At 37.8% G+C, this 17,498-nt stretch overlaps 1 protein-coding gene across 2 annotated transcripts in view; it reads left to right on the forward strand.

The window, feature by feature from the left end:
* The first annotated feature begins 15,708 nt into the window (after window positions 1–15,708).
* The window catches only part of KLHL4 (kelch like family member 4), a 100,008-nt gene continuing 98,218 nt past the window's right edge, over window positions 15,709–17,498 (forward strand). Inside the window, exon 1 of one of the 2 annotated variants that reach the window (XM_074882635.1) lies at window positions 15,709–15,905. In XM_074882635.1, the coding sequence (XP_074738736.1) occupies window positions 15,895–15,905 (11 nt within the window). In that variant the 5' untranslated portion in view covers window positions 15,709–15,894. Of the gene's footprint in view, window positions 15,906–15,930; window positions 16,144–17,498 lie in introns of those variants that run through there. The other variant, XM_074882637.1, reaches the window with a different exon arrangement.

Genomic DNA, 17,498 nt, shown 5'->3' on the forward strand with positions numbered 1-17,498 from the left:
TGAGCCTATCTTTCTGATCACACAAGACAAGCAGCATGTGAATTAGGTAAGGAGTAGCATTGGTTCCTCTCCTCGACAAATTCTTCTGGATTAAAGTAAAAACTATTTAGCGGTGGACTGAAGGTCTTGTGAAAAGCTGTACACCTGAATAGGGGGACTTAGTTGTGTTTGTCAGGCACCTTGAGAATTTCTTTTTCACCTTTCTCAGAAATAGAAATTACTGTCATATTTTGCTCCATCTTTCACGATATGGAGAAATACAGGTACTCATGCAAAATAATTTTAGAGACCCACAGAAAGCAGTTTGGAAAAAGACGCTGTTCTTAGTGTCATGGTTAGTGAGACTATTTAAAATTCTGCCCAGATATAAAAAAACCCACCAACCTCAAAAAGCTTCAAATTAAGACTTCCAAGTTGATATGCAATGACAAATTTTTTGTTGAAAATCACTTTGTTATGTTTAGTCTATGTATTTGGGTTTTATTCACATTTTAGGAAAGCCCTATGCTGTTCCACTGACAAACGAGAGTATTACGTATATCAATACACACAGACACTTTTTAAGCTTTCACTTTTCCAGCTTTGACTCAATATAGTCACAAACAAAAATGTATGTTAAGTATATTTTCTGAAAAAAATATGAGATGGTAAGACTGTGCTTTCTTGTTTTGGTACTCCTAAAAATTTATGTGTGACTAAATACCCCTTTCTTTCCACCTGCCCCAGGACTCTGGCAGCAGTAAGAACACAGACTGAACAATGCCAAACTTATCAGTAACAATGCAATATATTATTCTGTCCTTCAATTCAAATTGAGACATTATGCTTGATGCACACTATTCAAACTTTGCTCAGCAGATAGTGCTATCAATTTATTCGCTCACAGTCATTACTATGGTACTTGTGTGCTTTCCAAATGCTGCTTCTATTATTTTTCAAAAACATTGTTAGATAAGAGGTGTTGTTATTGCCATTACTAAATAAGGTGAAATAAAAAGGATTGGGAGCAAAACCATCAGTTAATCTTGATTTTCTGGCTGGCACAAGCGTTCAAATTTTTCAGTAATTCATGCTATAAGGTTTTGTCTGTTCAGAAACAGCTCCCAGTGATTTCAGTTGCAATTACTGGAAAAAACCCACTTACCATAATATATTAAACTGCACACCCAGAATGCAAGGGAAACACAAGTAGTTATTACTGCTAAACAAGACTGGAATAAATGACTGGCTGGAAACACACGCTAACTCTGACACACTGAATGCCATTTCAACCTCTACTTCAGTTACCTACTTAATCATTTGAAATATTTTTGAAACATCACAGATTCACTGGCATATATGGAAAACATTCATGCAAGTAGAAATAATAACAGATATTACTTAACATTAAAAAAACCAGGGCATATTAAGCCTGAAATTTTACGTTTGGTTAATGATATTGGTACCTAGCATGTTGCTTCAGTCAATTTCCTGGTAGGATGAATTTCTGTCCTTTCCTTGGTCTCTCTTCTCCATTTATACACTAAACCTTGAATAAAGTTTATAAAATACATAGAAAAAGCTACAGATGTAATATAAGCTTGCACAGATTTGCACTCACAAATCTAAGGAAGTGTCAAAAGCTTCTTGTATAAAAAAGTCATACAGCATGGCATCCTGAAGCAGCTATAAAACCTAAGTCTATTAACTTCCATGCCTTAGCTTAATTGAGTAGACTACTGCGTGTACCAGGAAGTCTAGCTTTTCACCTACTTAATAGGTAACAGTAAGAATAAACTACTGTTAATATACATTTTGAGAAATGAATGTGATAATACTAAAAAAAATAATAATACTATTTGTATCTTTTTAAATCTGCATTGTACTTCCCCAAATCCCAACAGCGCATGAACAGATTCACCTGGGGATGCTCATGGTTTCACCATTCAATTAATAAACTTGCTCTCTGCTCTTGGATCTTGTTCCTTTGCTGTTTGTGCACAGTCACAGCCAGACAGATATCAAAATATTCAAACTGAGTATTCCTGCTTTCATATGAGATTTAAAAATCCTGAAATCATTTGAAATTCCCTCACACATGAACACTTCTTCCCGAGGATAGGCAAAGCAGGGGACTCTGCTGACTTACCCCTAATATTTGATGTTCTTTGAAAACATCTTGCTGCTGCAACTTTTCTGCCTTGGCAATTCTATGGGATATCACAACTAAGTGTTACTAGCATAGGAAAGGAAAAATACACGTGGAAATTCAAAAGTAATGTAAGCACAAAGAAAAAAAAAAAACATTCTACAAATATTTCAACCATTGGATCACAAAAATATTTCAGTGAAGAAGCTCTAGAAGACGCCCTACTAAACCACAATTTCAACTTTATTATAGAAAACATGTCTTAAATTTGGTTAATTTTGTAAGTATGTTATAAAACAAGTTAAAATGGTCTTAAATATCGAGGAAAAAAGTCAAACTAGGGTAGAAAAAGGCCACATTCCTATTGTGTTTAGATTTCCGATAGCTCATCATACCTGCAGTGATTATGTTTGTAGCATTAGGTTGATCAAAAAATAGGAAAGCAATCTTATGCATTTCCTATTAAAAAAAAGAAAAAAGGGATCATGCTTTGATTTAGATTCTTATCATCTGATAGCCTTAACTTCATTGCTATGTAAGAAGATGGAGGAAATGATTTATTGTTGACTGTCATTCTTTCTGGAGATGAATAATCTTCTTCCTCAGTATTAAAGTGGCTTTCAGGCAAATCAATCAACCATAGATCATGTCATAAGACTGTCTTCTGATGTTAATAAAGCATTTGGTAATAAGGAGCTTTATGTGTTGTATTTATAGACACAGAAATACTATAATATCCTGTTTAAAAAGGGACAATCTCGCCTGCGATATTGTTTTAAAATAAGGTTTAACACACACACACATAAGTTTCTTAATTCTCCAACATATACTGTGTGCAAGAGAGCAACAGCTTGCTAAAATTCTTTCTCAAAGGGATCAAGGTAGATGACTTGACAATAGTCAAGTGAAGGTGCAGACTGTGCGAGTAATAGACATCATGTATGTGAAGGCATTTCACTTGGAAAATTAGCATTCCTATATATCCTAATGTTCCTACATAACTGAAAGACTGCCTTTTAGATTATAAGGAAAAAATGAGAGCAATTAATGTGGAACGGCATATATAGTTAAGCTGTGCTTTAAAAATGCTTCTTCTTCCATTGTTTATATCATAATGTGACAACATAATGAAGTGTCTGAAGAACACACAAGATTGCCCAGTCTAACTTCAGCACAAGCGTAATTTTCAGGTCAGGTATTCACAGAAGTGGGTAATTTAAATTATCTATGAATTCTTTCAAGTTACTGAAAAATCATTATCTCCATACCTCCAACAATATGGAAAAAATGACATTTACTGAAGAATTTAAATATTTAGAGGAATGACCGAATAATGACTTATGGTCATCATACTCAGTATTGTAACTGAACAATGAAAGAATAAAGAATTAGAAATGCATCAAGAGGCTTTCGGGAAATACAGAAAGAATTCACTCCTAAAACCTGAAATTTTGACTTAAATTATCTGCATGTATGTGTCAAATGTTTAGCCCTGCAAACTGATCTTTGTTGATATTAATGGTTTGGACATGACATTCTATTATCATCTCTTGAGTAGAGGTTGGCTACTAAGGAATAGCTGCAAGTATTAAAACAAATGATTCATCAGAACTTCCTAAGTGGCTGTCATGATCATGTCTGTTTAATATTTGCAGTGATATGGATATTGGGTAGGAATTTATAGATCTGCCATGAAAGCATAGACATTTTACTTATTGAACAGAGGCTTTCCCTGTAGGAGTGAATAATCCAGAGCTAGAAGGACTGACACCACAAGGAGAGATGGATAAGGCACAGTTAAAGAAGTGACCATGTTAGGAAGCTCCTTGCAGTAGTACAAAAATTAATTTTGAACCCCATATGGTGAAAAATCATATACTTAAAGGATTCAAAAAAAAAAATTGCAGGGACAGTGAGGTGGGCAAATAAAGTGATCTGAGCAGCTGTGGTTTGTATGCTCATAGGGAAGCAGTTTCATTATTGGTAGCCCAAAGATTAAGAGACTGATGTGAAAAAATAGGAAGAGATGATGGACTGTTTAACAGTTTGGTTGGATTTGGAACAATTACGGAGAAAGCAGCCATATCACATTTAATCTGGTGTGCCGCAATTAATAGGGAGGGTGAGTGAAGGGTTAAAGGCTTTAAATTTGCTTGTCTAAGATTTTGAATCCTTAGCAATTACTAGACAAGATCCCAGATTTTGAGTTGGTCAGAATGTGAACTACTTTTAACAGCATCTAAAGTTTTAATTTCTGAATAATATAAAGTAGCAGTTCCTACAATATTTATTTCCTATCTGAAATAAAAAGCAGAAACATCATTCAGCCCAACTTCTAAAGGGGTCTTAGAACTGGTGATGTGAGAACACTGCCAACACAACCAGGCCTCCAGACATCTGAGTTTAATTTTACTTTTAAGGTTTGTTCGCTCTTTTGCCTTCTTTGAAAAGCCTTACTTGGCTAAAAATTTCATTGCAATAATTTCATTGTAATTAATGCTTTATCTTTGTACTCATCTTCATGATTTTGTTTTCCATTTTCATTCTAGAGATCGTAGAGGGATAAGATTTAGTAGCCTCATATGTGTGAATTTAGGTTGAAGCAGCCAGTTAGATTAGTTATCTGGTTATACTGCTGAGTTATTTGCTATCCTGATGGCACTGAATTAGATTGCTAAAGTACAACCTTTACAATCTGTCACTTTTCCAGATCTTTTAAGTGCCGTTGATATCATGCTAGAAATTTCAATCACTAGAGTAGGAATAGCTTTGGAAATTATTGATGTCTATAATAAGGTAATATGTCACAGCAACAATGTCATTTTTGTATGGATTCCAGCCTGTGTAGATATTAAAGGAAATGAAATGGGAGATAAAGCAGTCAAAAAAGCTTTGCAAAATAATTCAGAAGTCATTGAGAAAAGAGAATTTGGTCAGTCAACAAACGAAAAAGCAAAGCCAAACAACTAATTCTGGCAGCTGAAGGTTAAAGAAGGGTAAGTTAATTCACAATAGAAGAATATTCTGCTTCTGTGCCCAGCTACCAAAAACCACAGAAATGGCAATAAAATAATGCCCAAGAACCAGAGGGCGTTTCTTCCTACATACCGTAAGGCAGACTAATTACACCTATATGCTAGAATGCTTTTTCTTAGATGCAAGTCCTTTTCACATTCCTTTCCTGCAATTAACATTCTCATCCAAGACTGCTTCAATATAAACTTAGTACAACAGTCAAAATATTGATCAGCAGTGTACAAGATTTTATATGCAGTTTAAGAAGCCTAATAGTTATAGAAGTGGACACGTTCTCGTATTTGAATAATTGGTATTAAATGAAATATAGAAGATCCAAGAAGAATGAAAAATCAGATAGTACCTTACAGCTTGCAATTGCTGGACCTAAAACTGTCTATTAAGTTATACTTCTATATTTCTTCAACTAAAGTGTAAGTAAAATACTATATAGTTTGCAATATATGCTTTCTTTAATAACATTATTATGGCATTTTGAGTTACTGAAAACCCAGTAAATAAAAGGCTGACCAAAGGCACTGTCATCACAATGTTTAGGGGGAAGAATATCACCACTAAAGTATAAGTCAGAGGTGATCATTCCTGCTGAACGTCATACTTCAATTACAAAATGTATCCCAGCCTTATACTGGGGAACACTCCCCAGTGAGAAAGAGTATTTTTAGGACACTATGATCAAGAATTCTAATTCCTATACCTATCTGAATAGCTGTTTAAGCTGGAGGGGAATCCTAAAGACAGCAAAACAATATACAAGCATTGTGTATTTTTGAAACAAAACTCAAATATATACTAAGTCAATAGGTAAATATTCACCTCCAGTAACCAATTCCACATGAACTATATCCATAAAGTTGTATTTTTATGTATACAGAGTATGAGGCATTTTTATATGTGTGTGTATATGTAAGTTGTACACGTTGTACAGCAAACAGTAGAAAGTACATTCACAAAAGTGTAGCTGTCTTGTATACCACGTATACTGTGGAGTTTAGGGTAATGTAATAATACTGGATGACATGTAGAGGCACATGGTGTAGAGTCACATTTCCACAGAATGTTCCAATGGTATTTTTACTCCAATAGTAATATATGACTTTCCAATACAGTAATAATTATAGAAAACAAGAAATAATAGAAACTGCATTGATGTCCACAGAGTTCTTTCCCTTTCCATTCTTGTTTACTATTGTTATTTACCTTTATGAAATAGTTAAGAGCTGGACGTTAAGCTCAGCTACAGGCATCTTGGGTAACATTACAGTAATAGACAGAAAAATTGAACATCACTATCTAAGGATACACTCCCAAATCAATCCTCTGAATCTTAATGAAAATCAATATGCATAAATACACACAGGAACCTAAATTTAGGTGCAAATGTAGATTTTTGGAAGATACTATTGATGTAATTTTTCATTGTGTCTCTTTTTGTCTGCCCACCCTGACATACCTTAATTGGGCTTGGTTTCCTGGAAACTCTGAACTGCTGAGCACCCATCACTGAGGGCTACTGTCCTTTTTAGTTTTGGTGGCATACATATATGATAGGAGCACCACATCCCTATCTGAAAGGGACCCCCTGATTCACCCAGTCTTTAGCAGATGGGGTCACGGTCACAGCACAGTGCTCTTCAGTGTCGAAGGAACAGCATATTTAAGGAAGAGAGACTGTATTTAGAACCAACATCATCAATAGAAACAGGATATCTAAAAAGCTCTATTTTATTTTTAAAAACATGTACTGAGAGCCGACACCTATCTATGCCAATGCATCGCTTTCAGTGCCCTTATGCCAAAACCAAAGACTTTCCATCATGGAAATCTTAATAAACATTTGACCATCAAATATAGCCTCTTTTCTTCCCTCTATCATGATTGTGGCAGGCTTTTCTTACCTGTGTGTTTGCAGAGTGCTGCTTGTCTGGCTGCAAAGCAGCTGAAAATACCTCTATCCCCTTTGCCTGTCTTGTGTAGAGGCACTTACACATTCTGTCGAAGCAAACAGCAAGGGGAACCACGCTGCTGCGATTTGTGTGGACTGCCAAGGAGGCTTCTGAACTTCATAATGAAGACAAGACTTAATAAGGCATGAAGGCTCTATCATCAGGAAGTGAGAGGCAGTGCCTCAAGGCAGGACACTGCCTTCTTTCTGTCTGTGGGCAGGACCAGCAGCAGTTCCTGGACAGCAATCTCTGCTGTAGAATATGAGCTGCTGCCAGTTCAACGTGCATTCAGCACTCAGGAAAACCCTCACCTTTATTTCAGCCTATGTCTTTACTGCTCTAAAATACAGTTTATCTTTCAAGAGGAGAATGAAGATTGATGACAGTACTGTTCTATATTTAAGCCTGAAGCACTCTCCCACACCTTTTGTGGTGGAAGTACAAGAAGTCATAGAATCACAGAATGGTTTGTGTTGGAAGAGACCTTAAAGATCATCCAGTCTCACCCCCCTGCCCTGGGCAGGGACACCTTCCACTAGCCCAGGTTGCCCAAAGCCCCGTCCAACCTGGCCTTGAACCCTTCCAGGGAGGGGGCAGCCACAGCTTCTCTGGGCAACCTGTGCCAGGGCCTCACCACCCTCACAGGGAAGAATTTCTTCCTTATATCTAATCTAAATCTGCCCTCTGTCAGTTTAAGACCATTACCCCTCATCCTATCCCTATACCCCCTAATCAAGAGTCCCTCCCCAGTTTTCCTGTAGCCCCTTTAAGTACTGGGAGGCCACTATAAGGTGTCCCTGGAGCCTTCTCCTCTTTAGGCTGAACCCCCCCAACTCTCTCAGCCTGTCCTGACAGGGGAGGTGCTCCATCCCCCTGATCATCTTCGTAGCCTCCTCTGGACCCGCCTGAGCAGGTCCGTGTCCTTCTGATGTTGGGGGCCCCAGAGCTGGACACAGCACTGCAGGGCAGGGGGTCTCTGGAGAGTGGAGTAGAGGGGGAGAATCATGGCAGTGTAACAGAGCCAGAGGTGTTTACACTAGCAAACTCCCAGTTAAAACCTTTCAAAACACCCGACACACAGAACTTCACATACACAAGAGCAGGAAGGAGAGATCTATTAGCAAAAGTGAAAAAACCCTTATGATTTATCAGATTGGAAGATGGAGAGTATGGTACTGTGCAAATCACCTTTCTTGGAAACCAGTATATGTTTTAACACGAGTTCAAACATTAAAAGGAAAAGAAAAGAGGAAAAAGGGAAATAGGAAAGGAAAACTTGAAAATATTTTACTACCCTCTAGTGGTGGAATGCGAGATGGACAAGAACAGAAAAAGTTCTAAGGTGCATACATGTACTTCTTCAGCTACTGAAAAGAAATTTTTAAAAAGCCTTTATTTTGTATCTTGCTGAATCATACTAGGTAGTATAAGACACAATATCAGGACAAAACTTCTTGCATCTACTAGCGTGGAATGCTTCTTACCAAGAATTTGAGCTTAAGAAAATTTGAGATATCATTGAACAATGGTATTATTAAAGATATTCTGATTAATATTAAATGAAAAATTCAGTGAAACAAACCCAGATTTTAAACCCATTTTTTATACTTAACTGAACACAATCTTTATATCTTGCTTAAGCAATGTTTAGTCAAATTCATTTTTTGTTTTACACTTTCCACAAATTTTAAATATCCCAAACTTATTTCAGAGCTTCAAAAATTAAAATGTTTAAGATTAGAAAATACATATCTATAATGTCAAAACGTAGAACAAATATATAGACATATGAGCCTCACAATGTCTGCAAATCTTTCTGTCCCATCGCTAGTTCAGGCAATGGATTCCCAGCATGTCTGCTAGGATACCAACTTTTACCATGATCTTGAGATATTTAATCAGTTGGGTTTTTTTGTTTTGTTTTAAATAGATGGATAGATGAGAGCCTCAAAAACATCTTTTGATCTAACATGAAAAGCTGAAAACAGTGGACTATACTGATGTAAATTAACTGAACCAGTATACCCAACATCAAAGCATCTCCATCTGCACCAACATTGTATCCTCACACTAATGCTCAATCAGAAAGTTCCAGGGAAAGGTCTTTCTAAATTGTTAATAATACAGGCTCAGCTTAACAAATACTTTCCTAAATCACTGATACCACACTATTTTTTAGCTGACCTTTTACAATTTTTTTATGTGGCCCCTCCAACATTTAAAATTCATGCATAATAATTCTTCATCATATCTAGGTCACTGCTAGGTAGCCATTCAGTTACCAAATTCATATCAGATTGTTTTGGGTTTTGTCTGAAACTAGAGATATCTTTAAATAAAACAATATATTATGCCCCTCCCAGGATCCCTCAATCCAACAATTCTTCACTAGAATAGTGGATGCTGAGATACTGTGCAACATGGGGAAAACACCCAGCAGTACAGATCTCAAAAAAACACAATCTAGCATGCCGCACCAACATCTGTGTGGCTCTGCTGGAAAGCAGCCTAAATCCTAAAAGATTGACTCCTGCAGAACCAGGTCAGACAGCTGAAAAAATCAGATGAAGCCAGTGAAGCTTTCTGGAGTGCTAAATAGTACAGTACAGACTGAATGGTCTTTGTGATGCTACTGCAGCTTAGTATACAGCCTGGGAGAAAAAAAGTCTGGCTAGAGCTGAGCTGCGTTGGTGCCACTGGTGTCCAGAAATACATATGACACACAGATATTTGAGATAGTCTTGCATAAAACCTGTTTGCCCTGCAGAGCTTATTAATTTGTCACTCAGCTGTGCAAAAACATCTATCTCACTTTCAACCCAGGCTGTGAAATGGCCAAGAAAACAAGTCTTCACTTCTCTGGGAAAGACCATACTTCCTTTCCTCAAAATGATCCAATGCCCCTGCTTCGGGGGATATTCCACTATCACTCTCCTTCTGTTGAGACATATGACTACAAACCTGCTCTTCTCACAAACAGATAAATGTTTCCTCTCAATCACAGTAAACTATGTCTGTCAGCTGTTTGTTTCCTCACAGTAGTTCATTGTATATTTTGTATTGAAGTGTACTTCTGCATTAAATTTTCTTGCCTTACTTAAAATGGAAAAAAACCCAAACAAAACAAACATGTGAAAAAGCCAAGGAAAATCACTGAGCTATTTGATTACTATGGTCTCTTGTTTCCATTAGTAGCTGCATTTTGCAAATAGCTGAGTATCTGTACTGAAGAGCATACCAGCTGTCAGGACATACCTGTGAACAGTTGACAAAAGTCAGTTCTTCTGAGCCTGAACTCCTTCTGAAGCTCTCTAAACTTGGTCACTCTGGAAAACAAAGGACAATTTCTCATTTTGCATCTGTGTTATGCTCTGCTGTTCCTCCAACAGCTCCTGTGCTTTTGTGACCGGGCCACTGCTCACTCAATAGTATCATTTTATCATTACTGACCATCACATTTCCTCGCTTACAACCTATTCACAACTGATTCAAGTCATCACCACTCTTGTTTACCATATCTGTTTCTGCTTCAAATCTATCATTACAGAAACCTTATATTTTTATGTCATACTCCTTTAACCGTGTTACTGTGGTTCCACCCTCCCTTTCTGGAAATTTAACAGAAAATTTTCTTTCAAGAAAACTCAGACAGGTACAATATACTCCTTGGCAAAAAGATGCTAGGGAACTTAAAGAGTGTGTACCTTCAATGAGCCTCCAATACAGCTACAGAATACAGCACTAATTAGGTACCTGCAGTCTTCATTTGATCTAGTCCCTACACATTTCTCATTGTTATATGCAGTGTTAACTGAAAGTTGGCTTTTTGAGCAGTTTCTGAACCAATTATACATATTAATTGGTCTGAACTTTTCAATTGAAATTTCCTTTTTGGGGATTCCACCCTCTATAAAACATAAACTATGGAGCAGCAATTGCTAAAGTTCCTTTATCAAATCCCATGCATTACTGTAATCCAATAACATCACAGACAATATTCTAATGTAAGCAAAACACTGTATGTTTTCAGATACCTCTTTTAGAATTTCACCTATTTGTAAAATGCAGCTACTAACAGAAATGAGAGACCACAGGTAATCTTTGGATCTCAGAAGTAATTGATCCTTAGTATGTACTCTATACAACAGATACAACTTTGATTCTGTACAAACAATTTTTCTGCCACATTTTTTTCTACTCAATCAATTCACCCTTGTGGAAATGACAACTATCAATTCCACCTGGCTAATACAGATGTGCTTGAGGAAAACAAAAATGTCACTACTTTCAATTACAAGAGCAGAAGATAAACGTCAACCCATTATAGATTATTTAAAGCTTGAGTCTAAACTTACTTATGAATTACTTTCTAAATCTAAATGCCAATATTATACTTAGGTTTATTGATTTAGACATATAAGCCTATTTACCTTCCTGGGTCAGAGTTTGCTTTTCTTTGCTAAATAACTGGTTACTAAGGCAAGGATAACAGTAGTGGTTTTGGATAATAATTTTGAGTTTGCCTCAACTGTCCAGCTTCATAAGTATGTGACAAAAGCCTGGGGGGTTTTTTTCAGTTTTTACAGCATGCAATGCATGTGGTGCTTCAGTACACACCAGACCATTTTTATATTTTACCTAAAGCTCAAGTCTGAAATTAAATACTGAAACTCCAGTTCAAAACAGCACTTTGACATATACAAAAAGGAAAAGCATGTTTGAAGTGAAACATATTCTTCATTGTATTGAGGCTTCAGAGAGGCCTTGTCTAAATTAGTTAACTGGACACGAGTCATTTCATCAAGGATAAATCCACAAAATGGAACTCACATTTCTTAGTTATTTGCCATTCTTTATATAATTACCTGTTTTGCAAATTCTAATGTGAATCACAGATCTCTAAAAGGACAGTTTCTGTCTTCCTCCTGCCCTTGTGATACTTCTACTACATGATCTTGGCTACAAAAACAACAATAGTGAAGGGTCTGACAATTCCTTTTAAAATTACAGAGATTTTCTCAGAAGCCCAGAAAAACTAAATTACTTTCCTGAAGCCCCACAGAAAAAAACTTGCTACTAAAAATGAACATTACCAAAATTTTAAAGAATAAGAACCTTAGCAGCAAGCAGAAGGATGAGAGAATAAACTTGAGGAAACCAACAATTAATAAATATCCTCTAAATAAGACTAATACTCACCAGCAAGCCTCCTTCCTAGAGCCATCTGTAGTCAGCACAACCCTACTATGCGCTAGAGCACAAGCAAATTCAACCCAGCCCTCAGCCAAAGTGCTGTGGCCCCTCAGCTGAATGGCTGCTCTAAGCTGCCCCAACACCTGGCAGAGCTGAAGAAATAACACCCTCACAGCTGCTGATGGGATTACAAATAAATAACACCCTTCACAGCTGCTGGTGGGAAAGCTTGGGCAGTTTTCATCAGGGTAATATTGGATTCAGGTGCCAGACCAGCAGTAGGGCTGGAGGGAGGCTCTGTGAGGGAAAGCTGGGGCTGCGCCCCCCCCCCCCCCCCTCCCCGACAGAACCGGTTCTAACTGGTCCCAGGCCAGGCTGAGCCCATGGTGGTGGTGGCGCCTCAGGGACAGCCTGGCTGAGGAAGGGCTGCGGGGAGTGAGGGGAGAAGTGTGAGAAATGGCTCTGGGAACAGTGAGGGCAGGGAAGGAGGAGAGTGAGGCCCAGAGCAGAGATTCCCCTGCAGCTGTGGGGAGGTCATGGGGCAGCAGGTACCCACACTGCAGCCTGGAGAGGACCCTGTGCCAGAGCAGGTGGGTGTTTCCTCACAGGAACTCTGGCACAGGGGAAAGGTGTAAGGAGAAGGGAGCAGTAGAGAAGAGCTGTTACAGACTGACCACAACTCCCCCTGTGCTGCTTGGAGGGTGGGGGGAAGGTAGAAGAGTTAGAAATGACAGAGTGAATCTGCACCTGGGACAAATGGTGTGTATGTGTGTGAGAGGAAGGTGTTGTTTAACATTGTCTTTGTTCCACACTAAGTAAATCTATTTTAATTGGTGATAAATTAAATTAATTTTCCCCGAGTCAAGTCTTGTTTGCCCATGATGGTCATTGGTAAGCAATCAGCCAGTCTTTTGACTCTCAAGTTTTTTCATCATATTTTCTCTCCCTGTCCTGTTGAGAAGGGAGCATGATAGAGCAGCTGGGTGGGTGCCTGGCAGCCAGTCAAGTCAACCCACCACACTCTGCTAAGCTTCACTCCAAGACTTCAGTGTAACCCTTGTAAGTAGTGGTCTCCCTCTGGCCCTTCTGCGCATGGGTGTCAGCAGAGAACTTGCTAATGCAGCTTCTCTCCTTCTGCACTCTTCAGATGCTCCAAAATGCCCACCTTCTTCAATAGAAAGTGGTAATACTCAGTTTCCTACTTCATATCAAGCATAAGATCCATGCTTTCTTCCCTAGAGCAACCCACTTATAAGGGAAGTGGTAGATGATAGAAGGTATACAACCCGAGGCTGCTGCTTTTGCCCTACCTTGCCTGCTTCCTATTGCCATAAATAGACTAGGCAAAGAGGGATGAGGAATTCATCTTCGTGCCCATAGCACTTGCTACCACATGCTGGAGTTGTTATGTCAGGCAGGTCTCCAGCAGTATCTATTATATTTTGTTCCCCTTTTTGCTAGAAACAACAAATGATGAGTAAAGCGATGTACATTTTGGAGAAGTACTCTTTAATATTCCAGGTATTTTAGTTTAGCCAACTTTTCCCCCAAACAGCAGCACTACCCAGTATAACTGAACAGTGCTGAGGCATTTTTACGCACACGCTGCCTTGCTGAGTGTCTCAAAGGAACATTTTAATAAGTGTCAACTAGTTTTCATGATCCATCTCTAAATGTAAACTCTTAGGAGACTTAACAGAATGGCATCAGCTTCTGCTGTGCAATCAATTGCTGCTTCCTTCTGATATGTTCCTGCCCTCCCAGTAAATTCAGGTACAAACATTTCAAACAGTGGGAACCAAATACTTATGATGGAGATTAAACAGAGATTGGCACTTTTCTTCTGGAAGTTCTGAGGCAAAGTAAGTTTTGTTTCCTAAATGCTATGGTGTTTTGGTTTTCCAATCAGGAAGAAAATTATAGTATACAAGCAGTAATTAATGTTTACTCTAGATGTCTACTCTGATTTATTTTTGACGATTATGTTTACAACTGACTTCAAAGCATCTCTCCTGATTGAAATCGTAACCAACCAAACAATGAGCAGTAAAAATGCTATGTTTTGGTTCCCATTACATATTTATGATGCCAAATATAATGAGTAATTTCAGACTGGAGATTATCCATGCAAAACGATATCTTGAAACATATGGTCTACTGTAACCAGATTATTTGCCATGCTATTTGTAGACTGGGATGCAGAATCCTCCTTTGCTGTCAAGGTAAAAGGTCTGGAAATAGCAAAAAAACTCAGTGGTGATCTAAACAACTGACATAATGGCACATCCTCGTCAGTATAGTGGTATTTCCATCCAACCTGAACCTCCTTTTGACCTTTATTTTTATAAGAAAAACAGAACAGAAACATATAGAGGTGATGGTCTTCACCGAGCAGAAAACTGCTGGAGGGAGGGCTGGAAGCGGGATTTCTGCATCTTCATGTGCTCTGGCAGGTTATTTACTCTATGCAATAATATCTGGATAACAGAATCATCCAAACCACTCAAAACAGGTCCTCTGCTCTGCTGCTGAGTTAATCCATTTTTGCTTTCACCTTTCTTGCCATGTGAAGAGCTAACAAGCTGATTTAAATTTTGATGCTCCACAGCCAGCATTTTTATGGAAATAGAATGGGAAAACATCTGACAGCATAAAACACAACTGTGGTGCTATCTGTAAGCACACACAGCAGCCTGGTAAAGAGCACAGATGCTGAAATGTTCTATAGCCTATTTCAAGTTCTTGGCTTTGTATGTCCTAATCTGGATTGGAGTCAATAATAATTGGGACAATAAAGTCAGGGAGAATAAAGGACAAACCTACAATACTGTGTGCTATATCTGAAAAAGAAACCTCTTTTGATAAAGAAATCTTTTTATGACTGGGGTTTTAGACACCAGTCATGCAGGATGGGGAGAAAACATGACTTTGTGCACTAGAGTTCTGTAAAGTTACAGCACATTTTGATCCTCGGGTCAGGACCCGCACAGATCTGAAAAACAAAAATGATGATGAGAAACAAAACCTGTTAATAGTCACATGCACCCTCACTTTCTACATGTTTCAGACATTCTGCAAAAGAGAGAGAATCAATGCAAAAGCATACAGAAATTTTTCTAAGCTTCTCAACCAGAATGGCATCTGATAGAGATTCCTGACCCTGTTTTTTAGCAAAATAATGTGACCCTTTCTTTTGGTCCTGGGAGCAAACAAATTTATTGCCAGCTGGCTCTGTTTGTGGGAGCTGTGGGAGCTGTCTCCTCACATGGACAAGGGTTCCTGTTGAAACTGCACACAAGAGAGTTGGAAGAGATGAGTATGTGAATTGATTAAAAGTGGGCTTCACTGGTGACATGCTACACTCACAGCTTTGTTGCTTCTCAGCAGACTAGAATGAACTTGCTTTCCCTTAGTTTAGTAATACATGACGGTGGAAATGTCTGTGATCATATCTACGTGGTTATTCAGGAGAATCTCACATACACTGTGGACATAACAGAGTCTGAATATCCCGATGTGAAGGAACTGCTACTCAAAAAACTTCTGACCTGAGCCAACTGATTGTCTGAAGAGACTCCCAAGCTCTGATGAATGTGTTCGCTGTGAGTATTCTCATCAGCTGAGATGGATATAATTGTATGTATCTGACACACTCCTGATACTCTACATCAAATCTCCAAAGAAAAGAGTGATAGTTGGGGAGTGATCATTCGCTGAGACAGCGGCAGTCGTTCTGACAAGTAAACTGCATAAAGCCACAGCTGCAGGACCCAGAGATGAAGCCAGGCATTAGGTGTCTTGAATACACCCAGCTCCATGTGCTCCCTCAGAGACTGGCAGGTTTGTAACATAATGGGCTGTCATGTTGAATGGACGGTGATTAGAGGACCTGGTTAGAGGAAGCTAAGTCTTTACAGAAGGATAGCATATGATTGTCCCAATGAACTCTGTGGGCTGAGCCACAGGACATAATTTTTTTAGAACTGTAGCACTTTTATTACTGGCCAAGTATGTATGAGTAACAGCAATTAGGGCTCAATTTGCTGAGTTAAAGAAAAAAAAAATATTTACTTGAATACTTATCATACACAATATGAAATTGCTATGTGATTAATTCAAATTTCCATAATCCTATTTTTCAATAAAAGTAATTATTTGAAGGTAACAGTTTCCATTAAAAGGAGTTGCGTTCAAATTCTTAATATGGTACTGGGAAACTATAAAACAGGTAAAGAAGACAATAGAAATTCTTATGTTATTGAAGCATTATCTATCTACCTAAGCATTTCAAGCATTATTATTGGTGTTTCAGTGCTTTTTACAGAAATTCTGATCAAAACCACCTAAAACTGAACTATATGTTCAAAATCCCAGCCCAGTGCCAATATTCAAATTTAGAACAGACCTCTCATATTCATTAAAAATAAATAATATTGATAAACATTAAAATTTCACATGTTACGCTTCTAAATATCTTTGACATATTTATAGGCAATCTAAATGATAAATGGAATTAGGCTCTAAACAAAGTCAGGGACATTACTTCACCCGGGTAAATTTTTTTATCTTGGCATTTTGCTTCCAATACAGATTTTTTTTCCAAAAAGCCAAAAAATCATAAGTACTTAGAGATATTATCCTCCTAATCATTGTCTTCAAATATAGTTATCTTGTATTTTATTTGTCATTAAAATATCATTAGAAAAAGCAATCTTTTTCTTGCAAATGTCTTGTAAAACTAATTTCTAAAATCATATGAAGACAGCCGCATTCATTGTGTAATGAATATTTATTTGCATCATTATGGAAGTGCTGTACATTATGAATGCTACACTTATATTTCAAACATAACAGCCCTCCCCAAACTTGTGCAGTGAATTATGAAATTATCCAGCAGAGGGACCCCTTCAGTTAAAAATTAAAAATCATCTATGAGTCAACTCTAGAATCAAAACCCTCAACGGTTTTATTTAGGCACACAGTCCCAGATAGTGCCTAAATGAGTAAGATCACACAAAGTGCAGCAATATTTGTGATACAAGACAGAGAGGTTTAAGACATAATAATAAATCCTCTCTTTGCATTCATACATTTCCAATAAAAAGATGTATAAGGTTACTTTGCTATGTGAGATTTTAAGAATACCATTCAATTACATATTATTTGGGCTGACTGGTACCACCATCCCCAAGTTG

This window comes from Strix uralensis, chromosome 13 (assembly GCF_047716275.1).
Source record: "Strix uralensis isolate ZFMK-TIS-50842 chromosome 13, bStrUra1, whole genome shotgun sequence".
NCBI classification, from domain to species: Eukaryota; Metazoa; Chordata; class Aves; order Strigiformes; family Strigidae; genus Strix; species Strix uralensis.